Source organism: Chaetomium strumarium, assembly GCF_033439665.1.
Source record: "Chaetomium strumarium strain CBS 333.67 chromosome Unknown B0T15scaffold_5, whole genome shotgun sequence".
Classification (NCBI taxonomy): Eukaryota; Fungi; Ascomycota; class Sordariomycetes; order Sordariales; family Chaetomiaceae; genus Chaetomium; species Chaetomium strumarium.
This window is the reverse complement of record NW_026944433.1, coordinates 955,047-978,103: the sequence shown is the minus strand read 5'-3', so window position 1 is coordinate 978,103 and position 23,057 is coordinate 955,047. Positions and strand designations below refer to the sequence as shown.

The following is a 23,057-nucleotide window of genomic DNA, read 5'->3' as shown; positions in this document are numbered from 1 at the left end:
TGCATTTTGTAGACAACGGCCACATTAATCACGTCGGATCCCGCAGCGCAGCGCAACATGGCTTCCAAAACGAATCGAACCGTCTCGTCATCATCCGCGGCTCCTACCTTCGACACAAATCTGACAGCCCCTGACCAGCAGCCCCCTTCCTACGAAGCTGCCACTTCCGAAGGACAACCTACACCCGCCGCCTCCAGCACGGATGAAGCCCAGCCCAGCCCGTCCTCCGCACCTTCCTCTGAGGAGGCAGTCTCCGGTCAAGAGGCGGTCTCGGAAACAGCACCATTTCTCCAGCAACGGGAACAGCCGCGACACCAGCGGGGAGAAATTTAATGGCCACCATGGCAACAGTGGCGACAACGGCGACAAGAACGGCGGGAACAACGGCGACATTAACGTGAACAGCGGCTGCAAAAACGTAAGAACAGCGACAACAGCGGCTGCAAAATCTAGAACAGCGACAGCAATGGATAGACAACTATTATCGCGACCAACCCGTCTGGTCCCGTCCCCTAATTTACTCTCCGCTAAGTCCCAGCGAATTTCAAGCCATGTCGCCGAGTTCAAGGGAGCGAGAAGTACAAGAGCGACAGCAATGGCTAGAGAACCATTATCGTGAACGGCCCTGGGAACGTCCGGCAGGCTACCGTCCGCTAAGCCCCATGACTCTCGAAGCCACGCTAGGTCCAAGTCCAGAGGGACGCGGGATCTGCTGTCGCGATGCGGGCGCCTGCTTTTGTTCCGATACGCGCGGGTGGTTCTGTTCCAACACGAAGGGGTGCTGTTTCTCTCGTAATGGCGGAATCTGTTTCAGCGACAATGCTGGGTGCTGCTTCTCTGATAACAATGGTGTGTGTTGCTCTGACGCAGGAGGGGTTTGCTTTTCTCACAACGGTGGATGGTGTTGCAGTGATAGAGTCCGGCTGCCGTTCCTCGTGAAGCGGGCGTAAGATTTGCTGGGGGAGGGGGTGGAGTTGTTTCTCAAGGGAGTGGGCCTGGCGTCCTGCGAGTGCGATGATGTTCTCGATTGGTTTTGTTGTGAGTACTAGTAGTTGGTGGGTGAAGCGGCCTTATTATGGGGGTTTCATGTAATGGAGGAAGCAGCGGGGAAAGCCTGCCAATAAGGCATTTCGCTCTTTATCAGGATAGATGTATGGCTAATAGGGTATTCTTTGGTTAGGGTGTGGAATGCATAATCTATTGTTGGTTTTTAGGTTGCGTTTGGACTTTCTATAGCCGTTCGAAACATTGACCTATTCCTTCGGGAGAGAGTTCGCCTTCCCTCGTCCCTCTATTGAGGCTGGACGGTGCAACACACATTGGGGTTCCAATGCATTTCTCACTGCAGGCATTGCCCCGGGGCTCCGAGAACGAACTCCTGTAACCAACCTGTACCTCTCCACAATATTCAAGCACTTCTTGGCCTTCCTTTCCACCTCCTGAGTCCCGGTTGCTAGATCAGCTGAGCCGCTTCCTCTCTTGACGTTCCTTTCTTGTGCTACTCTTGATTTCTTCTCAGACAACTTGCGGCCAGTGCCGTGGGGAGTGCGTCATGAGGGGGATCTGGTAGAGCACGGATAGCTAATTGGACATCTGATACTTACGATATACAACATAGATTCCAGCAAGGTCAAGTCCGGCGTCAAGATACACTCCTATAAAAATCAAACCCCCCGAGTTTAGAGGTCGTTCGGCAGATCGATTGGTGATTCCTTGGACCTATGAACATCCCTCCGGTGATTCACTTTCTCGACCCAAGTCATAAAAGTCGTATTGCAGCCGTCGCAACGCACATCAGACTACAATGCAGCGCAGCAATGGTTTGCCAAAATTAGTATGGATGTAGCAGGAGTGCACTCGGGGCGGGATCAATGGAGACTTGCCTTGCGAACATATGGCTCTTGAAACCAGTACGACTGGTCATCGGTATTGATGACGTACATGGCAGTCAAGTCGTCAGGCTTCAATCGGGGCTGCTCTCGCTCCTGTTCATTGGCGTAGCCTATAATCTCGTTGCACAACTTGGCGAAGCCTGGCGGGGGGCTTGGGGGCAGCTCCTCGGGGAGGATCTTCCGTTGCGCAAACACAAAGATTGAGCCGTAGGCAACGTATGCGAAGGCGGACAATCGGTGTCCCAGCCGGTGCGGTATGAACAGGCGCGTTTTGGAGTCGCCCAGTTTCGTTCGCAGCAACTTGGACGGTTCATCGAGCGTGTTGTAACGCGGTGGCCAGCCGCATGTTTCGTCAATGCCGTTTGCCTGGAGGAAGCGGTCGAGGACGGCTACGGGCACTTTGAAGCCGCGCAGAATGGTGGTTACAGGCCCTTCTGGCATCGTCCTTCTTGTTTAGGTTTTACGCGCTGGCGGGTTGTTCGACGTCGATATGCGTTGCAATAGCAGAAGCGGGCAGGACAAAATGTGCCGAAAGCGATCAAGCGATGACTGAGGTTGGAAGTGTGGAATGAAGGTCGGATGCAGCCTGCAGGTGCTGACAGCTGACCACGGATTGCGACGCCTCTATTAATACCTTGATCTACCTTATTGTTGGTTTAGGTTGGCTTTGGGCTTTCTGTAGCCGTTCGAAACAATGTATTGCTTCGGGAGACGGTTCGCCTTCCCCGTCCCTCGGTTGAGCCGCAACACACATTGGGGTTCAAATGCATTTCTCAAGCATCGGCCGGCCGGGCCGGGGCTCTGAGAATGAACTCTTGTAATCAACCTACCTCTGCAATTTCAAGGTGAGCTACGGCTGCCTAGGTACGAGTAGGTAAGGTAGGTAGTAGTACCTGCGCCGGGTAGTCACATTCCCATTCCATAACGGTCCAAGTGCTCCCTCCACAACCTCTCCTGACAATCAAGACACAGGGTTTCCCTCCACAGCCCTCGGACTATGCCTTCACAGTCCTTGCCATTGCTGGAGTCCCAGCAGGTCTCCGTGAACACCCTCCAAGAGTGCATCTGTCCGCACTCGGGGCATTTGAAATTGACAATGGACACGTTGCACATCTTATAGAATAAAATTTGGCTTGAGCGTAGCCAAACTCTGTGTGTGTGCGATGTATAACGTAGAAAGTCTAGAAAGTGGGAGGTGGGCATTGGTTCCTTTTATTACCTAGGTAGATAAGGATAGACGTGCGAATCACGGCCTGGGGTGTGTCGTCTGGTTAGAGACGCGTTATTCATGTCAACAAACAACTAATAAGGTACCGTACGCAACGCGTAACGGATCCCGTGCAACACAGCGCGCTTGCCATTAACCACCCGACACCAACTGATCTCTTTGCCACTGCGCGGTGCCCACGCCACACCACGCCACTACTGTGCTCCGCTATCCTGCACCTGCTAACGTCAGCATTTTCACGATAGAGCGTTGAAAGCCACTCAAGTGCGCAGGGCTGCCACACCTACGTGACTCGACACGTGACCTATTTACGGTGTAAGTGCTGAATGAGCCAATGACATCCATCAGCCAGGATCGCCTCCACCACACCATCACCCCTTTAGGTTGATCGGACCAGACTGCACGTCCATGCTCACAGATGCAGAATAATGGTTTCGACGCAAAGTCTCCTTTTGGTAGACGCACACCAAGTGTCCCAAGGGTGCTTTTACGCTCAAGCTGCTGTGTGTTATTCATGATAGTGGCCTGCCAGGAGTCAGGACCGGCATGGGGCAGCAAGGGGGTCGGTCCCGTGGCGGGGGGTAGCGACGAGGGAGACGTAGGCGGGTGGATAGGAGGGGCAGGGGCGGCCTTGAGGGCGGCAGCGGCGAGCGCCGAGGGGTGCTCTTGGCGGCGACGACCTGTGGCGGTGGGGCGCGCAGATGTCGAAATGCTTCGCGGCAGATCGTCGCCACGGGGTCACACCCCATGCGAAGATCTAGCGAACCCACTATGGCCCCGAACTCATTATAATGGGTAGGCGCTCTAAGTTTCACATCCCACACACACACAGAGAGAGAGTGAGTTCCACTACGCTCAAGCCAACTCTTACAAGATGTGCAACATTTCTATTGTCAAATTCAAATGCCTAGAGCGTGGGCAGTACACTCTTGGAGAGTGTACACGGAGACCTTTCTAGATCAGGTTTATGTGCCTAGAGTGTGGGCCCATACAAGCTGCCACGGTCACCACGGACACGTGTGCTGACGCGATCGAAGGGAAGCAGTGCGAGGGTGTCTATAACGGGCTATGGAGGGAAAGCCTCTGCCTCGACTGACAAATACCTAGTTGCCGTAGAGCTTTACAGATGACATATACAGACGTTCCGGACTGAACCCCATCGCTCAGAGCAGACTGGGAGTGTATCGAAGGCAAGGTATACGAGATTTTGCAGGCGCACTAGGCAACTGCAAACAAAATCACCGAGCTCGCCCTCCACACCTACAGACTCTCTAGGCATTACTTCAACAATCTCCTCACGGTTTTCATCACGGTTAATTACGAATCTAATAAGGAGGCCAGATGGCCCATAGTCATCAGTGAGATACAAGAGTACCTCAGCACATTCCCATACAATTTCCGCGTGCACATGGAACATGAGTATACATGTCATAGAGCGAGCTCTGGGAATCGGCCTTCAGTTAGATAGAAATATTCTGGAAGGAGCACTCTTAGCTAGGTAGATGCTAATGATAATGGGCTAAGTGGTGCGTAAACAGCGTATACTTGATTCTAACTTCTACGTCGACATCTGAGGGGCTCCCAATCAACGCTCCTTCTCTACATGCTCTATCTCCTTCTCTACATGCTCTATCTCCTCCACGGACAGCCTCTTCCCGCCGCTCGCAGCCTGCGCGAACGGATCGATCTTGGCGCTCGCGAACTTCCTCGCCGGCACGCCCTTCTCAAACAGCAGATCCAGCTCGGCATACGTCCTGCCCCTGGGCTCCGGCAGCCTGAAGTACACCCACACGGCCGAAAGCAGGCAGCTGCCCGCCCAGAAGAAGGCCGTGCGGGCGCCCCAGTTCCACGCCGTCGAGCTGAGCTGGTAGTTGGTCATGACGTTGACAAAGATGTTGCTCGCGTTGTATGCGGCCCTCGCCAGCACGATGGTTTTGGCTTTCAGCCGCGTAGACGAGAGCTCCGACACGAGCGAGTACGTCACGGGCCCGACGGTGAAGTCGTACACGAACGTAAAGACGATCAGCATCGCGCCGATGGCCCACACCGACGCCTTGGTCTGCCCGAACGAGAGGCAGCCCACGATGAGGAGCAGCGTGAGCTGTGCGCAGAGCCCGCCGAAGTGGATCGTCCTTCGCCCGACGCGGGCCATGAGGAACCACGAGCCGGCGGTGCCGATCAGGCCGAGGGCGTACTGGCACAGGGAGAGGGTGAAGGAATTGCTCGGGTCCATGCCGGCTTGCGTGCTATCATCAGGAGTAAGCAATGAGGGATACACATGTGAGCCATGACCTAAATTGGGGGGCTTGACTCACAGGAAGTAGGCGAAGTAGCCCATCAAATTCTGGCCTCCTAGCGTTTGGACGAGCCAGATCCCGACGACGGTCTCGGTACGGCGGAGATCGACGCCGCTGAAGCAGTCTCGGAAGCGAACCCCTTCCTTCATATTCTTCTCCAGCTCATTGGTGTGTTCCATCATAGCAATCGTCTCCGAGACATCAAAGCCCGGCTGGTTCCGTGAGGTCAGGCGCAGGAGAGACTTCCTGGCTTCGTCCCTTCTACCATGTCTCACATACCACCAGGGAGATCTGCAGCAATATTATTAGATTTCGTATTCGAAGAGCACAGGGTAGGTAAGGAGGCAACTGACTCAGGGGCAAACAGGAGGGGTGGAAGTATGAGCACCGGCCACACCCACTGGACGGCGAATGGGATCTTGTAGGAGTAGTCGTCGGTCCTGCTCACCGAGCCCTTGTTGACCGCGACGGCGAAGAACTGCCCAATCACCCAGCACATGTTGATGAAGGTCGTGAGGTACGGCCTGAGCACGAGCGGCGCGACCTCGGACGCATACGCCGCCGTGACACTCTGGAAGGCGCCCCATGGCATACCTGGGACTATCAGTTAATATCGGCCCGTTACAGTATGCTAGACAAGCATCAGGGAGTAGAAAAGGAACTCACCGCATAGCACCTCGCCAACAACCAACACCTGCACGTTCGGTGCAAAGAACAGCACGAACACAAAGCAGGTCAGCATGATCAGCGACCAGAGGGTCGTTTGCTTGTATCCATAGCGATCCGAGAACCAGCCGGCGACGATCAGGCCGAGGATCTCGCCCGCCCGCGCCCCGTTCGAGAGGCCCGACTGCCACGCGGCCGAGACGACGTACTTCTTGGCCGCCTCGTCGTACGCGCCAAACTTGCGGTTGAAGGCCGGCGAGGCGTATAGGTTGCCCAGCAGTGCCAGATCGTAGCCCTCCATGATAATGGTGGCTGAGACGAGGACTGACCAGCCGATCGCGTTGGGGTACAACTTGAGGGCTGTGAGGAGGGACATGTCGTGCTCCTTATCCGTGGCGTGCTTTGCGTCGACGACAACATGGCCGTCTAGTGGCATGCTGGGCATGTTTACCTCGGCTTTTTCCTGGTCTTGGGACGGAATGGGAGGTGCTCGAGGCGGTGTTACTGTGTCGGCGGCCATGGTGGCGGCGGAGAATCCGAGTATAAAGTTAAGAAGGAAAAGGGGATCGGTTACTGTGGAGGTCGAGAGGTCGGTGTGGCAGACATGGCCGGGCTATTTATCGCTGTAGATTGCGTCCGCGTGTCTTTGAGGTACTTATGGTGTAGGCCGTGAACTCGTAGCTGACCCGGGGAAAATTGGCCCAAGACTATGGCGAGTCAGGGGTTAGCTTCTAGCGCGATTGATTGAATTTTTGATTGGCTTGCTCCTAGGTAGTGGTTCGATTGAGAAACCTGAACAACCTTACCGCTGACGAAGGTAACAAAATCCAAGCAGTTTCCTCTTCCCCGCATCCGAGTATGTGGTTCCGGGAAAGATCCTCTCGTCCTCGGCCATTCCTCGTGGAGGTTGTGGTGGGCCAAGCGCGAGTGGTTGGTTATGCAACAGTACCCCGGATCTCTTTAGCCAATTAGCGAGCGCTAACTCCGCCCATGCGTCCGACACCCTGGGATGGACCCCGCTTTTAAGAAAGGCTAACTTGACCTCTTGTTTTCAGGTCTCGCTAGTTTTCTTCTCGTCTTGAGGTTTTGAACTCCGTAGGCGGGGCTTCCACCTGAGAAGTGGCGATCGATGAACTGCTTTGGCTGTCAGAGTTCAGATTTGCTCGAGTTCAGCAACTGCCAAGAGACTATCTACATACCCATATCAGGTTTGGCGATGCAGCTCCGATCCCCCTGACCCTGCCGCAACTCAAAGATGGCAGAACCAGGTTGTCGGAGTTTTGACCGCCGGCCCGTTGGTGATTGCACATGCCGGGCTGAGCCAGGGTCCGGTACAGTACAGTTTATACATACACCGCGGTGGTCACGAGCTGATGCGCGAAAACAAGCGTCGCCCTTTTCTGCGCATTAGTATACAATAAATACCTTTATAAATCCTTCCCTGGCCTCCCACCCGACCTGCGGATATCGAGGTCAATCGACCATGGGCTCCAACTGGCATCACCATCCAAACGGCTGGGTCGGGAAAACACCATGGTGGAAGGACGCCGTCTTCTACCAGGTCTACCCGGCCAGCTTCAAGGACTCCAATGGCGACGGCTGGGGCGACATTCCGGGCCTCATCTCCAAGATCGATTACCTCCACCACCTCGGCGTCGACGTGGTCTGGCTCTCCCCGATGTTTGAGAGCCCGCAGCAGGACATGGGCTACGACATTTCGGACTACCAGGCCGTGTACTCGCGGTATGGCACGCTCGACGACGTCGACCGCCTGATCGAGGCATGCCACCTCCGCGGCATGAAGCTGATCCTGGATCTGGTCGTCAACCACACGTCGGACCAGCACCCCTGGTTCCAGGAATCCCGCTCCTCCAAGACCAACCCCAAGCGCGACTGGTACATCTGGAAGCCGCCGCGGTACGACAACGAGGGGAACCGCATCCCGCCGACAAACTGGCGCGGCTATTTTGCTGGCTCAACCTGGACCTGGGATGAAATGACACAGGAGTATTATCTCAACCTGTACGGCCCATTCCAACCCGACCTAAACTGGGAGAACCCGGCCTGCCGCGAGGCCATCTACGACACGGCGATGCGCTTCTGGCTGGACAGGGGCGTCGACGGCTTCCGCATCGACACGGTCAACAAGTACTCGAAACGCACTGACTTCCCAGATGCCCCCGTCACCATCCCCGGGGCGCCGCACCAGCCGGCGCCCGAGATGTGGTGCAACGGGCCGCGCATCCACGAGTTCCTGCACGAGATGCAGACGCAAGTGCTGAGCCGGTACAATAACGCCGTGTCGGTCGGCGAGCTCTCCAACACGCCCCTGCCCAGCCAGGTGCTGCCCTACGTGTCGGCCACGGCGCGCGAGCTGGACATGGTGTTCGAGTTCAGCATGATCCGGCTCGGCACCGGCGATCTCTTCCACGGGAAGTACTTGTACCGCCCCTTTGCGCTGCGCGAGCTCAAGCGACACGTCGCTACCTGGCAGACCTTTATCGAGGGCACCGACGGGTGGCACACGGTGTTCTGCGAGAACCACGACAACGGCCGGGCGGTATCGCGTTTTGGGGATGACTCCACGCCGGAACTGTGGGAGGCCAGCGCCAAGACCATCGCGCTATGGCAGGCCACGCTAACGGGCACCCTGTTCCTGTACCAGGGCCAAGAGATTGGCATGCGGAATATGCCCGCGTCCTGGGGCATCGACGAGTACAAGGACGTGGAGAGCCTGGGGTTCTATAACGAGGCCGTGGCGTCGGGCGATGCGGAGCGGGTCAAGGCGACGATGCATGGCCTGAGGATATTGGCTCGCGATCATGCCAGGCTGCCGTTCCAGTGGGACGACTCGCGTAACGCGGGATTTACCAACGGGGAGAGTGCTACGCCGTGGATGAGGGTGCACGACGCATATGGCGAGCTCAATGCCGCTCGACAGCTTGACGATGCGGACTCGGTGCTAGGCTTCTATCGGAAGGTCTTGGCGCTCCGTAAGCAGTACAGAGATCTCTTCATCCACGGAGCATTCAGGCTGCTCGATCCGGAGGATGATTCGCTGTTTGTGTATGTTAAGGAGAGCGAGATCCCGGTTGATCCCGGGTCTTCGGATGTGGTCATCAGGAAGGCAGTGGTGGTGTTGAATTTCACTAGTCGTGAGCAGGAATGCCCCGACATCAGCAGCGCGCTGGGATGCAAGGCGGCCAAGGGGAAGCTGCTTGTCAGCACTCTCAGAGAAGGGCAAACTCCAAGGGATACTGTGTTGAGGGCTTGGGAGGGCAGGGTGTATGTGAACTTCTCATAGAGATAGAGTATTGCCTTAGCTTTGGGAACGTAAGATGAACAGATTTCCGGTGTGCTTAACTGTTGGTACCGGGCTTATAATTAGTGGCAGGTGCCACCCACTGCGGTGGGCTGGGCTATTTCTCGCAGGCGGGCATTTCTTGAGTCGCACAGCTGGAATCGTATCATCGATTATGATGCTGTCGATATAATAACTTTCGAGACCATCAAGATGAGACTATCAAGATGACTGCCATCGATATCCCCCTCACGGACAATCTGGGGTACACGGCGCTGCTGCAGATCTGCCTAGCCTGAAATGGCTAGGCAAAATGCGGGGTGGGTACCGTTTGGAAATTGGACGTCTTGTCCTGCTTGACTTCCCTATTTCACTCAACCAAGACATCCCCAAGCATGAGTGGCATGACCAAGCCGGGTCCCGATTGCGCCGGGAGGCGGAAAAGAGTACAAGTATCCAAGGCCTGCCACCGATGCAGGAGATTGCAAAAGGGCTGCAGCGAGACCAGGCCATGCCAGCGATGCGTCAGGGTCGGCTTAGAGGACCAGTGTAGCAGCACTGGGCGGAAAAGAGGCGAAGAACGGGCGCAGCAACCCCTTGACGGAAGAGCCTGGTTGTCCTACCCGCAGCTACCGGCAAGTCTCTCTCCAGAAACCCTCTACGCCACCAATCCCCTTGTTGGGCGCCTAGACGTAGAGCAGCCGCGATGTTTGCCTCCAAACTCTGTCGTCATTCACTGCACCCGGGCCTTTTTCGCAAGGCTATATCCGACGATCCCTATTCTGAGCAACGAGTATGTCGACATGTTGGTTGAGGAGGCAGAGTCGATAGAGTCGCCCCGGTGCGACGAAGCGCAATGCCTGCTGACGGCTCTCTGTGCCGTGGTCCTCATCCAAGTCGAAGCACCAGCCGCGCGCCTGTTCGAGGCTGACGGCATCCTCAATACCAACGCCGATTTCGGCAGGATCCTGTTCGAGAAGGCCATGGCGGCCCGCAACCGTCTCTCATTGCGCTTCAACCCATGCTTGGAACGAGCCCTTGCAACATTCTTTCTCTATGCCGGACACGCATCGCTCTTCCACCACAGTCAGGCCTTTTGCTTCCTTCGAGAGGCTGCCACTCTTTGGATGGTGCTACGCGTCGATGAGCGGGACGTTCTACGGCGTAGACTGGCCGACAGACTGTTCTGGGTCATCTTGATATCAGAGCGTGCCCACGGGATCCGATACAGGCGGCCACTCACATTGCAAGTCACCCCGTCACAACGGCCCGATCTGGGTGATAGCGATACCGCTACATCCGCGGACGACTTGAGTTTATCGGGGCTGCGGTGTTTGGTAGCTCTCTTCTACCCCCTAGACACGACCTTCTTTGCGTTGCTGAACCAGGAGAGCACACCAGCGTTGGCATCGTCGGCCCTCCTCATTCCGTTGCTGGACGGCATCCAGGCTTCCATTCGAAACGCCCTCGAGCCACAGCAGACCAAGGTACTCTGCGAAACACAGCTAGCTAACCTCAGGGTCACTCAGCTCTGGTTACTGGTCATTCTCTGGCAGCTCAGGCTGCGTTTGGGACTGCTTGTCGAGGAGCCCGGAGTGCCGTGCCACCTCGCATTCCACTATCCCGTGGAGGTGGGTGACGAGTTGGTCGGTGTCTTGCGGACAATGTCTCTGGAGAGCATGCGTGTCCACGGTGTCGGCATCAACGAGAAGATCTTTGACGTCGCGTGCGCCATGGCAGATGTTCTGTCTCGCGTGCTAACTGTTAAGGATAGCGGCGGCGCGTCCGCGTTAGAAAATATACGCTGTCTCCGGCGGCTTATCCATCACCTTCCGGGCGGAGAATCGACGTACGATGCACTGCTGGACGAGCACATTAGCAATACGCTGCCGAACATGCTGGACAATGACCCTGGTTCCGGCAAGGCGTTTTGACTCGAGAGCAGGACTTTCAGGCTACGCCACGCAGTGATTTGGTCCAGTACTCCAAAGACAAGACAGATTTGGCGAGTCGAGAAAATGAGCACGCCGGCCCGCTGCACTCAAGTATCATTGATTACGAGTGGTTCAGTGCGCACCACGCAGCGGGTCATTGACGATATGAAGTAGTTCAGGCACAGCCGCAGCCTTCACCTGGTCGGAACCACAGTCGGAACGGTACGGGTAATTGCGGGTTTTGACTGCAACCTAACTATGGCAGTACAAATGAGGCACAGTCCAGCCATCGTGCCACGCAATCGCCTGTGTGTGTGGCGACGGTGGAATCCCCCTGAGCGCTTCGGCGCTTCAGCCTCAAGTTGCGGCCGAATGCAGCGTCAAACTCCGTCAATACATCCAACCCGGGATACTCGACTCGACATGGCGGAACTCCAGCAAGGACAACTCAAGGAGGCACTGAAAGACTTGGTCGCTGCCTTGGAGACGCAGAATCGACATTTGCAAACTATCATTTCCCTGTTTGGGTCGCAAGCAGAAGAGGGCGAAGCAGAAGGAGGAGCCAATGATAACGACGCTGGTCCGATTCAGGATGTCGAGGAGAGTGGACACCAGGATCGAGGCGATCGGTCGAGTGACGCTGGTGTAAACCAGGACCAGGACGCTACAGGTAACGGGGAGGACCAGGATCGGAGCGGCCGGACACCGTCGATCGACTCTAATCGCGAAACCGATCAGGGACGTCAACAGTTCTATGAATACGCAGATGTCGGCCCCTTTAGATGCGCCGGAATCGCTCCGTTCAAGACATGGAGCGCTACGCCTAATTGGAAGTACTGGCGCCCGCGACCCGACCCCCGACGGGGGGATTATTCGGGCCGTGGTCGGCCAGGTTATGTTCCAGAGTGGGAATTGATTCAAAGGGAGGACGGAAAGTGGTATCACTTTGTTGACACCATCCGTGCAACTCCAGTGGTGTACGAAGGGTGGGCTCGCTCCGAAGGTAACGAAGATGGACCAACCTTCATACCCTATGCTCGAGCATCGCCAAGGCCTATCGAACGCATCTCCCGCGCCAGTCTTGGACATATGAAGAACCAGCTTGACTCAACGCTGGTAACGCTTTATTCAGTGCCTCCTGATGGAAGACTTCCATTGGCGTTTGAAAGCAATCGACTGCGACAAGCTTGCGAAGACGGAACGCTGACCGAATATTTGAGCAAGGTGGACAGGCTACTTGGTGCCTTGCGCCAGGTTGGCGGTTCTTTCATTGTCACGGACGTCGATGATCTCATGACTTCGGCAGAATACACGAATTTGGGGGCATACGAGCCGACGGGCTGTGACTGCAACGGCTTTCTGGCCCGATATGCGCTAGAGGCCGAGGAATCCTACTTGAACGTTCGTCCCGGTCTCTACAATGTTGGTCGAGACGGCGCATCATGCTTGTCGATAGGTGATTCTGGCTCCAGGGAGTGGCATCGGATCATCCGTCTCCAAGGACTCGCCCAATCTTCCTTCATAGGCGGTGATGCGCAACAGAGCCCACGGAGTCTCAGAGGAGCTTGCGGCCACTTGGGAGCTGCTCTTTCGTCCATACCTAGACTCCGCTATTTGCCACGTCGTGGATAGGACATTCCGTTACACATCCTATGCAGTCCCCGGCAGGATTTGATTAATCCCTACCTCAAGAGTTGGGAGCCGTTTCACGTCGCGTGGTACCGAATCATAGAAACAAAGGAGAAGGATCATTCAGTCTGGAAATCCGGGACTCTCTACCGAACCAACCAGGTTGTGGAGCAGGCGTCCTTCACCCTTGCAATTTCCCCTGATTCTGTAGATGTCTGGCGGTTGAATTTGGTGCCGGACATCCGCTCGTGTGGCTACTGGACCATTCTTATTTTGTCCTCGCTTTACACCACCAGAACCGAGCGCCCTGGCCGTCACCCCTTTATGACCGTCCTGCTCTCAGTCAACGACGCTTTGTACGATGCAGTCACATCCTGGCAGAAGATCGAAAAATCCCTTTCCGAGATGCTTGTGGACGACGAGGATACACTGCTTAACCCCGACAACTGCGACCGTCTGCTTTTCGATGACAACACATTCTCTCGGTCACGGCGGTACTTTTGGGCCATCAACATGCTGAGTGCATTTCGAGGATACATTCGGGATGCCATTGTTTAGTGGAGATATTGGTGGATTGCGTGGGAGGATATTGTTCGCGCTTGCGAGAAGGAACAGTGGGAAAGGGCAAAGACTCGTAAATGGGCAGACTTTGAGGGGAAGCCTATTGTTAGGAGGGTTGGCAAGTTGGGTTGGCCACCCACGGACTCGATTGATGACCATATACTACCCAAGATCGAATCCCAGATTGTGGAGTTGGAACATTTAGACTCGCGGTTTCAAGGGTATCTGGAGAGGGTGGAGAAGCTTAGAGACGGTGTAAGTGCCCCCTTTGCGGCGATTCCTAATTTAGCTTACACCCCCCTTCTCTCGTTCGCTAAAGTATTTGAGGTGTCACTAATGACAGATCTCCCAAACAGCTCTTTAGTGCCAGTAGCATCATCGAAAGTCGAGCGGCAACGGACTTGGGCCGATATCATGCCGTCCAAGTGGTTCATCCTCTGGTACGCAGCTTTGAAGCCTGTCAGACAGCTTACCTTCCGCCGAGCGGAACGAGAGAACGAGGACATCAGCCAGGGCAACGGGGTATTGGGCGAGCATAACTCACCCACATCTCCCTCGATATCCTCCTCTACCAAGCGGTTCTTCCTCCGTAAGCCAAGGCGCTTCAGGGGTTGTAACCAATGCGTCTTGGTCGATGTCTGGGCAGGTGCTGACCGACCCGTCGAGCTATGCCCACTCGCTGAGTTCTGTTCCCTTGATGTGCTGCATTCGCTCATTGAGCTAAGTGCACTCGCTGGGGAATAACCCCACAACACCTCTTAGTTAGGCATTCATTGTTTTCTCAGTGATAACTTATGAATGTATCCGTCCAGTTCAGATTTAACATAACAAGCGTGCGTCCCTCTGGAAGAAGGACGTCGGGGCCGAAACGAAATGAGATGGTATCTGGTGGACATGTCGTTTCCACAAATATATAGAAATCTCTCGTTCTTGATAGGATATCCAAGGAGTTGCATCTCCAGCCCATATCGCTGGCCATGTGGAACTCCTAGAGCTTGATACCCCAATTCTGTTGTGGATTGTAGCACTGTATGTAGAGTAGTGAAACATGGTATGCGACCTATTGATGTTGCTTGGGCTCATAACTTAGAAGATAGGCCGAAAAGTCAACCATCGATCTTATTCTGTATTTCTTCCGTGAGTTCCATCGAAATAGTATGAGCCTACCTTGGACAGATCGCACGGCATAGGACACCCGGTACACCAGCACTTCTTTTGTTTATGGTCCTGCGCTACTTGGGTTTGCCCCCTTCGAGAGGCCAGCGATTATACGCTTCATGATTCAGGCCAGACACGCAAAAAACAGGAGTTTTTATGTTGAACCCGTCCTGGACCTGCCAAAGGTTGCGAGTCGTGTTGGGACCCTGCCCATATTAAGTGATTAAGGCAAGTAAATGGCTTTGTTCCAGCAGATGGGATGTAGAACGACCATCCACTTGCACATGGTTTCCGTAGTTGACGAAGTAAATAGCGTTCATAGAAGCTTCGACTTTGAAGGAAGGTGCAAATTGGAGTGCTAGTAATTTCAACCTTGGGGTGACATGGCCAACTAAGGTACCCTTCCTCCGTCCTTTTCCAATGATTCACCAAGCTCTTTCTCTTCCACATAAACCCCTAGGATTGACAGGGTCACTCCGTGAGGACGAGTCTGTCTTTAAGAAGCGACGCGGGTCGCAGCTGGGGGCTGGTCCTGAGGCTTGGCGGGAAAGGTAAGGGTATATGTGGCAGCCGCCGAGAGACGCTTACCATAAGTGATAAACGGGAATCCTAGCGTGGATGCCAACACCTTTTAGCCGAATAGGTGGTTAAAGATGGCAAGCCACGACGTCCTGGTGGCTGGCCTGTAATGGTCGAATTGACCTCACGCGCGAATATGTCGCGCGAATATGTAGCGACAGGTGGGATGTTGGGCATCAATTTCGGTGTTTCGACGTCTCAGGATCGTGGCCGTTTGCCGCCACTGGGGTTAAGGGCTCGGATAACGAGGACGAAGATATGGGCGGCGTCGACCTCGCCACGGGGTTGCACGCATGAAGCTGGACGAGAACACGGATCGAGTTGACGAGAAAGCGATCCCGCGTTATGCCGGGACAGTCGCACCGGTGTGTTGGACGTCGCGGGCTGGCGTCGTTTGGTACGGGGACGAGCCCGCCGGATGGGAAGATGACGTGCGCCTTATAGAAGGTCTTGACTCTTGAGCAGATAATACAGTGAGGATGATGCCATCTTCGCGGGTAGCTGGCTTGGGTTACCTGGACCTCATGTCTACCGACACCGAATAATATGGTTCGGGAGCTCCTGCCGATGAGAACAGTCACAGCCTCACAACCTGCTTCCCCGCGGCGGCTCTCAAGGCCAAGGTTGACGGCGATGGAGACGTCGCCATGGATGAGACCGCAGTTGCCAATGACAAGACGACGGAGGCAACCATCAAGAAAGAGGAGCTCATCTCACCCCGAGATGGCGATGGCCTTCTCTACTCGCATCCTGTATTTAAAGCCTACCTTGCAGTCTCGAGGATTTCTTTCCTCCTGCAAGTTCAATATTCTTGCAATGCAGTCAGTTTACCACCAGAGGCTTGACCCTGGCCTTGAACGACGGCCCTCGTGACACGGTCTCTCTATTAGCATAAGTATGGTATTTAGCTTGACCCGCCTGCTGCCGATAGGATACTAAGTCTAGGTCTTCTAGTCCGAAACATAGTTATTTGATAAGATACTTAGGTTTTCTATTCTCGTCACGTTGACGTTATGACCTACTTAAGGCTCGATATCGAACGGGCTGGTATTGCCTATAGATGCTCTTCCCCACTCGCCTTATACAGCTCTCCTAGTAGGTGTTGGAAGGCAAACGCACGCCATTATTATTTTCCTACTATACGCTATTCTTGATCCTGCCGGGTACACCATCCAAGTACTATACTACTGAGTAACGCTGCAACTATGTTCGCCCTACGAGTGCCTGCTATATCCGCTGCTCTGACTTTTCCCGCCGCGAAATGTTCGCGGCTGCTAAACTTATCGACGACCTCTAGCTCGTCCGGCCCAGTAATAGTTACCGTAGCGGTTAGGGCAGTAAGCGAGATATAAAGGCCTAGTCTATAATATATGCTAATTTACAGTAGACCAGGCACATCTTTACTCTATACGAAGCCGAGGCTAATGTCGGCAACATAATTAATAAGTCCTGGATTACCCTTCCTAGTCCCCGTTCTATTCAGCCGGACTCGACTTACACTGTCTATACTTCCAATACCAAAAATTCAACTTCTACCCTAATGGCCATCGAGTTGCCCACGCCGAATTTAGATGGCCGTATATCCCATACAAGTACGCCAATATCAATAAAGCGGGCTTTTACACCGGCATTTTCAAGCCGCAGGTGGTTTCCAACAACATAAGGACCTCTCAACATCCCTAACAGGTCACGCTAGAGAGTTAACGATCCTATAGCTACCGAACTACCAAGTCAGAGTTAATAATATAGAACCTATCTTCTTCTACTATATAGCATCCGGCTCCTGCGTCGACTACCGTATAATAGGCGTCATTAATCTCAACACAACGCAGACCCTTTATACACAGTTGGCATTCGCCGGAAACGCTACCTACCAGCTTGTGCCAGGCGACCCCTTCCCCTCAGAAACCCCCGTCCCGAGACCGGCACCCGGCTCAGGCCCATCCTACTCAGATTCGAACTCGGGAGGAGGTGGGGGAGGAGGCTCCTCAGGCGGTCTTAGGCCCCGCGCGATTGCGGGCATCGCCATCGGCGCAGGCGCTGTGCTTATCGCGGGAGCCGGCCTGATCTACCTCTACAACCGGAGGCACCGCTTTGAGAAAGCCTACCGCAAATCGGCACAGTCCTGCGCGGTATAGGCGTCTCCCCTTGGGTTTGCTATGGCACCAGGTAGTACTACTCCGGGTAGACCCTGGCAAACGACGCTGCCCGGATATGAGGTTGCGACGGGCGGTGAGCCTAAGCTCCTTGGTGCTACTACGCCGTGAGTTTCCCGAGATTGGTGCTGGCAGCTAACAACTAGGGTCTGACGGGTGTTTAATATAGGCCTCCGCACTCGTCGCGGCCCCATCAATACAGGGTTTCTATCCGCCCCCCGGTGGAATTGCCCACCGGGGATTCGCCTGCGCGAATACAGTCCCCCCTCCCGGATACTAACTAGCGAAATCGGCTTCTGCTTTTCACTCCTTCGTTTATTGCCTGAGGGCGCATTGTTTTGGGATTCTTGGCACTTGCCCCGTCCCTGTCCCATGGTTGGATGTACCGTGAGGCACTGGCTGGCTTTTGCTTACGAAGGCACGCAGAAGCAAGAAACTGCGACGAGGACGTGGCGGCGGCGCCAACTTTGAAGTATGGCAAAGGTCAGCGTGAGGAAGTTCTGTGGTGGATGGCGACATGCCAGCTGCTTGCTTGGAAATGTACGATTTCATTGAAATGCAGAGCTTGCAGACACATGGCGAGGCTTGCCGTGGTACGATCTGAGTAGCGAACAGCCGCTTGCTGGAAGCATTGCTCCAGTGACCTCTATGACGTGTGATGAGAAGTGTCTCTCAAAGTCGAACGGCACCACCGGCATCCGTAATCTTGGCCATCAGTCAAAACACTGTTCCGCGTTGACCGTCGTAATATTTCGCAGTTGACGCCGCACCGATGTTCCCGGCGCGGTCGTCACGCGGTCGCGACTGCTCCATTAGGCGCACTGCCGATTATCGTCGACAGGACCTCGCCCATCTCCATAGTCCGACGCACCTCCCGAAGCATCCGCGCTGCAAATCTGGACAACCTCCGCTGCGCCTGTCGCGGTCTCCAACCCTCTGTCCCCAGGGCTTGGAGACCGTGGCGGAGGGCAGCGCTGCTATAAAGTCGAGTAGGTCGCCGCCTCTGCCCTGCCCTCTCGGAAAGCCTAGCGTGTCGACCACCTCGTGCATTGGTACCTCGTGTTTAGCGAGTCCTCAGCTCACTGCTTCCCTCTCGTAGTCTCATCACCGTCCATTGCCTCAACGGCCACCGTGACAGAACCTGGACCGCAAGCAGCGGTGTCCACTGGCCCTGCGATTTCCCCCCGCACGACATCCCTTACGCCTGCATCCTCTGCTAGGGTTTACGACGCCAGTACCCATGACAGCTCCCGAGTCAGCTGCCAATACCTCTACGACGATGCGCCGACGCTCATATTCAACTTGTGTAGGAAGTGGAAGTCTGATGTAGGAGCTATATCTGCCTGCTGGCAATCGGCGTAGCTTGGGAGGCTGCTGATGAATGTTGCCTCCCTGTTCATGGCTGCGGATGACCGGATTCTGAGGCACCTCGAATGGGACTCGGAGTGGCTTCAGCAGCAGCTGGGCAGTATGGGCCGATCAGCGGCGATTTCGTGACGAAGTTTGCGTTTGACGAGAACGAGACTCCGACGGCCTTTGGCCGCTCTATCATGGTACTGTACGTTGCATTTGCCTTGCTAGATAAGTAGCAGCTAACGAAAAGCAGGGTAGTACCCCGCGCGTCCGCCATGGTGCTGGGCTAGGCGAACACCGAATCGACTTTCATACACGCGGCATACCAACATGGTCAGATACAGGTCAGGAGAAGACGTCAGGTACAATATTATATTGAACACCTCCAGATTATGGAGTGCGTTGCGCCTGTGGAGATTCAGTGGTGCTGGAGGCGGAGAAGAGGGTGGGGAAGGGTAGGCGACCCTAAAACCGACAGCATTCTAGAGCAGACTATTATGATTAACGAATTCGCCCGATCTCTTGCGTTTCGGCAGTTCCGGCTCGGCATTTGCAATCCACTTCAGCTTGTTCGAAGTCAGCGATGTCTACTATTTCGTAGCAAGGGAGGAAGAACTTGCCGCAATTCGCAAGGTGTTCGACGAAGCCGGCGGTGGCTGGCGGACCGCTATAGTTCATGGACTGGGAGGAATGGGCGGTACCAGTTGGCGGCGGCTTACACGAAACGACACTGCTTAGAAGCCTCTAGCGACGTCCTCATCGACAGTTGCACGAGCCCGTGCATCTCAAACTCGTCCTGTGCCTCGTCCGCGACGATGAGACAGTAATCCGTCAGCATCGCCACATCGTCTTCGAATGCGCCGTCATCTCTTCGTTTTCTGTGGCACTGTTGTCATCATCGGAATCCCGGTCTCCTGCCTCGTTTGTGCCTTTCGCTTGTTTTGCGTCCTTGGCGGTCCTAGAAGGGTTCAGAACTCACCCAGGGATATCCTGTCGGTCGAAAAAGCTCATAAGTGACAAGAGATCCGCCGCCAAAGGTCGCTTGGACCGGATATGGTCAAAGGATATCTGCCATATCGTGAGAATCGCGTTCGATACGCTTCCATCCCGCCGTAGGTCCCTAGCATCGTGCTCTAAAAGCCTGCTCCTTTTGCGCTCACTCTCCCGAACTCGGCCAGGTACAGTACTTCTCAGCCGAGCTCCGCGGCGCCCTCGCCTATATATACGCGGCAGCCTGGCTGATGGCCAGCGGAACGAGGTGGAGTGCCTGTATAAGATCGAGCGCCTGCACTAGATCGAGCGCCATATCTCTGCCTGAGGGCGATCCTAGCTTTTTCTCTAGAAGCGTGAGGGCGTCCGCCTGCACTATCGGTCCGATCTCGATGATGTTTTGGCGGCGTCCGGTCAGCCTGAACGCTAGGCCCACTTAGGCTTGCTCTGCCTGCGCCCGAAGGCAATCAAGTGACATTTTTTGCCGGGAGTTTACAGATATCATTACGAATCAAGGACTAACTATAAGTAAGCTCTAAATGATAGTTATCCAGGTTGTACAAAAAGAACGTTCGTGCCAGTCTATTGTGAATACCTTCCCATCTTTACCGCATACAAATAGGTCGAGATGGTCGTTCTTGCGAGTCACAACTGCCACCGGGGCCCGGGGGGAATTTGCCTCGCAAGGATTGCCAGCTTGGCAATCTTTGAACGTTCGTGCCAGTAAGCTGCATATACCTTCCCGTCCTCCCCGCAAACAAATAGGTCAAGGGCGTCATTCTTGCGAACCACAGCTGCTGCCGCTGCCGGGACTAATAGTGGACGTTCAAGTGACTGCGTTGTCCAATCCGAATCTAAGAATATGTTAACAAAAAAACAACCGCCAAGTGGTGGCCAAGGGAGCCGTCAAGGTAGGACTGCGGAGCCCACTTACATAACAACCACCCGACTCTCCGAGGACTTCGAGTATTTTTGCCCTTGCTATTGGGTATCCAGCATTCCAAAACGTAAACGCAATCTAGCGAGATCAACCTCGTGCCCGAAGGTCCTGTCCGCACCGCCCGCTGCGTGGCCGTGCCAACGCACTCGCGGTGGAAGGGAGCCAGAGGACCCTTCACCCTTGCGAGGCGTGTCGTCGCTACGGCAGTCCTACACAGGGTGATGTCCGAGTCCTAGCTCATGGACAGCTGCATATGGTCTGTCATTGTCTGCTTGAGAAGATTTCGAGCGAAGTGTAAGGAACTCTATCCATGAACTGGGAACAACAGAGATCTGGTCCCGGTTGTTGGCACTTAATGGGATCCAGCGAGAGATGCCAGGGCTTAGTTAACATCTTACAGCTGCTATGCACGGGCCGGTAGCCGCGTACCGCCTTTTGCATCAGCCCATAAGGTAGCTAGGTAGTGTATCCCACTTCTCTAGACGCACATGGTTAAGGAATCGGTATATAGTTCAGCCAATGTGAACTGCCAGGATGAGGCCACTATGAATTGCGGGGACAGAACAGAACAGTTGAGTGAGAAAAGGGTCCATTTCATCGGAAAGATCGGTACATTATTCCCCCTACCCTTGCCGTCTTCAATCGAAACCCTGCTGCTTCACTGCTTTGCGGGCCTTCACTGGAATATAGGCCATGCGCTTCTGGTTGCCGAACTTGACGGTGATGGTCTCAACCTCATATTTGTCGCTGATACTTCCGTACAGCCCGATAGGTACAAGGCCCGCCTGGACAGTGCCCAGGCTCTTCCCCTCCTCGATATCGTCGTAGATTCCCAGGATGCGGTCGACGGTGGTGATCTTTGTGTTCGGGCCCGCCATCTTCTTGATGTCCGTTGCGATGGCATCAGGCGACTTGTTGAAGACCAGCACAACCGACGGCTCCTTCTCGGCGTTGGGCAGCGACTTCTGCCAGTGCTCCTGCCAGTAAAACTCCTTCTTTGATTGGGCTTCTTCGTATTCCGGGTCCTTCATGTCATCGTGCTGGGCCGAGGTCGGGCCGGACGTCGACGTCGCCGCCGCCGCCTTGCCCTTTGCTGGGCGAGCTGCACTTCTCGCACTTCCTGTGCTTCCTGCACCTTGGCTAGACATGATGCTGCTTTTTTGAGGTTGGGGCTGCTTGTTCTGGGCCTGGCGGAAAGAAGGAGTCAAGGACTCGAAAAACCAAATGTCAATGATGACAGACGATGGGAGGTGCGGACTTGATGCTGTCGTTTTGGACTTTGTGCGGATCGCTTAAGTTACCAGTTCTCTTATAGAGCATAGATTCATACATTTGTTTCTGTTGCCTAGCGGCGCGGGTCCGGCGCTCTTGGTTGGGGCGCGTCAAAGCCTCTTGAGAGGATGAAACATGAGATGACCTGTTTCGCCGCCATTGCGTTGCGTGATGCGGCGTGAAATGGCCGCCAATTCCTGCCGTCGGCATTTCGGGCCCCATTGACACAGGAACATTAGCCCATTACTTTTTCTATGTTTTTGAACCATGGGACTGAGATCTGCGACTACCTAAAGGTTTATTACACCTGATCCACGGTGACATCCACCCTATGGCCCCATCGATATAACGTTGACCCCAACCGGGCCACTTGCTCGCACCTTTCTTTGCATATACTTCGCTGACTCGAATACTCGGGATTTACATCGCCGTCTACCTCTCACGTACTTCGGTGCGGGTAACAGTTAAATCGCTGCCCACAAAGACGCTACTATAGTCTGTCAGCGGGCCTGCACCGCGACTTAGACTATCTTTCTGAAATTCTGTTGGACTCAGCTGGGGCAGATCGCAAGAGTCCACTTAGTAATACACCTGACCATAAGCCTGAATGGCACTTAGGGTGTTTTATGCCTATCTGTCTGCACGGGACCGGAGAATGGTGATATCCTATGTAGGTAGGGAACTGGACCAGGTGTCGATCCATTCCGGGCGAGCGATAGCAACGGTATCAGGCCATGGACGACACAACGCACATCATGACACATTCATGTGGAAAAGCAGTAGCCGGGGGCTACCCTGAGCTGCGTCGGCCGAGCAGGAGGCCCACCGGGCAGGTAGTCCTGCCCAACCAACACCCCCACGGGCTGAACATCAGGTTCCGAGGAGGGAAAGTCTCGATGAAGGGCCGGCCTAGAAGTAGAGCCGCTAAGGTGATCTGCCCCGTATGCGATCCCGCCCCGGTCCTGTGGTCGGGCTCAGGACCGCGGACCTAGCTTCCAGTTGCGGTCGCAACGCTGCGTAAAACGGTAACAGGAACTTGCATGCGACGGGCCAGGTGCTCCCAAGGTCTCGGGCTCCCGGGCAAGATGGCAGTGGCCCGTT

At 54.9% G+C, this 23,057-nt stretch overlaps 7 protein-coding genes across 7 annotated transcripts; 3 read left to right on the top strand and 4 right to left on the bottom strand.

Annotated features, from left to right (window-relative positions):
• Positions 1 to 1,235: 1,235 nt before the first annotated feature.
• Positions 1,236 to 2,420, bottom strand: B0T15DRAFT_575674 (uncharacterized protein). Its single transcript, XM_062870999.1, has 2 exons — positions 1,884 to 2,420; positions 1,236 to 1,799 (listed from the first exon to the last, which is right to left on the bottom strand). Exons 1-2 carry the CDS (start codon positions 2,331 to 2,333, stop codon positions 1,680 to 1,682), a joined length of 570 nt encoding a protein of 189 aa, XP_062719951.1. The 5' UTR covers positions 2,334 to 2,420; the 3' UTR covers positions 1,236 to 1,679.
• Positions 2,421 to 4,705: 2,285 nt separating this feature from the next.
• On the bottom strand, positions 4,706 to 6,603 carry B0T15DRAFT_494653 (general substrate transporter; the record flags this gene model as incomplete). The annotated part of the gene is made up of 4 exons (XM_062867024.1): positions 4,706 to 5,366; positions 5,436 to 5,708; positions 5,771 to 6,011; positions 6,084 to 6,603. The coding sequence occupies 4 exons, from the start codon at positions 6,601 to 6,603 to the stop codon at positions 4,706 to 4,708; spliced, it is 1,695 nt and encodes a 564-aa protein (XP_062719950.1).
• Positions 6,604 to 7,152: 549 nt separating this feature from the next.
• On the top strand, positions 7,153 to 9,583 carry B0T15DRAFT_231906 (glycoside hydrolase superfamily). The gene has a single exon (XM_062862958.1). It carries the CDS (start codon positions 7,567 to 7,569, stop codon positions 9,385 to 9,387), a length of 1,821 nt encoding a protein of 606 aa, XP_062719949.1. The 5' UTR covers positions 7,153 to 7,566; the 3' UTR covers positions 9,388 to 9,583.
• Positions 9,584 to 11,447, top strand: B0T15DRAFT_231918 (uncharacterized protein). The gene has a single exon (XM_062862959.1). The coding sequence runs from the start codon at positions 9,780 to 9,782 to the stop codon at positions 11,316 to 11,318; it is 1,539 nt and encodes a 512-aa protein (XP_062719948.1). The 5' UTR covers positions 9,584 to 9,779; the 3' UTR covers positions 11,319 to 11,447.
• Positions 11,448 to 16,785: 5,338 nt separating this feature from the next.
• Positions 16,786 to 17,383, top strand: B0T15DRAFT_512355 (uncharacterized protein; the record flags this gene model as incomplete). The annotated part of the gene is made up of 2 exons (XM_062867977.1): positions 16,786 to 16,837; positions 17,019 to 17,383. The coding sequence occupies 2 exons, from the start codon at positions 16,786 to 16,788 to the stop codon at positions 17,381 to 17,383; spliced, it is 417 nt and encodes a 138-aa protein (XP_062719947.1).
• A 1,734-nt stretch (positions 17,384 to 19,117) lies between these two features.
• On the bottom strand, positions 19,118 to 19,880 carry B0T15DRAFT_231885 (uncharacterized protein). Its single transcript, XM_062862957.1, has 4 exons — positions 19,734 to 19,880; positions 19,474 to 19,632; positions 19,375 to 19,410; positions 19,118 to 19,314 (listed from the first exon to the last, which is right to left on the bottom strand). The coding sequence occupies exons 1-4, from the start codon at positions 19,763 to 19,765 to the stop codon at positions 19,173 to 19,175; spliced, it is 369 nt and encodes a 122-aa protein (XP_062719946.1). The 5' UTR covers positions 19,766 to 19,880; the 3' UTR covers positions 19,118 to 19,172.
• Positions 19,881 to 20,926: 1,046 nt separating this feature from the next.
• B0T15DRAFT_503477 (uncharacterized protein) lies at positions 20,927 to 22,111 on the bottom strand. The gene has a single exon (XM_062867472.1). The coding sequence runs from the start codon at positions 21,830 to 21,832 to the stop codon at positions 21,323 to 21,325; it is 510 nt and encodes a 169-aa protein (XP_062719945.1). The 5' UTR covers positions 21,833 to 22,111; the 3' UTR covers positions 20,927 to 21,322.
• Between the last annotated feature and the right edge of the window lie 946 nt (positions 22,112 to 23,057).

Coding starts and splice junctions, on each gene's coding strand:
- B0T15DRAFT_231885 (XM_062862957.1), bottom strand. CDS start 19,765: ATGAGCTTTTTCGACCGACAGGATATCCCTGG. Junction 19,411..19,473: donor TCTAAGCAGTGTCGTTTCGT/GTAAGCCGCCGC, acceptor GCGGTCCGCCAG/CCACCGCCGGCTTCGTCGAA. Junction 19,315..19,374: donor CGAACACCTTGCGAATTGCG/GCAAGTTCTTCC, acceptor AACAAGCTGAAG/TGGATTGCAAATGCCGAGCC.
- B0T15DRAFT_231906 (XM_062862958.1), top strand. CDS start 7,567: ATGGGCTCCAACTGGCATCACCATCCAAACGGCTGGGTCGGGAAAACA.
- B0T15DRAFT_503477 (XM_062867472.1), bottom strand. CDS start 21,832: ATGTCTAGCCAAGGTGCAGGAAGCACAGGAAGTGCGAGAAGTGCAGCT.
- B0T15DRAFT_575674 (XM_062870999.1), bottom strand. CDS start 2,333: ATGCCAGAAGGGCCTGTAACCACCATTCTGCGCGGCTTCAAAGTGCCC. Junction 1,800..1,883: donor AAGAGCCATATGTTCGCAAG/GCAAGTCTCCAT, acceptor GCTGCATTGTAG/TCTGATGTGCGTTGCGACGG.
- B0T15DRAFT_231918 (XM_062862959.1), top strand. CDS start 9,780: ATGAGTGGCATGACCAAGCCGGGTCCCGATTGCGCCGGGAGGCGGAAA.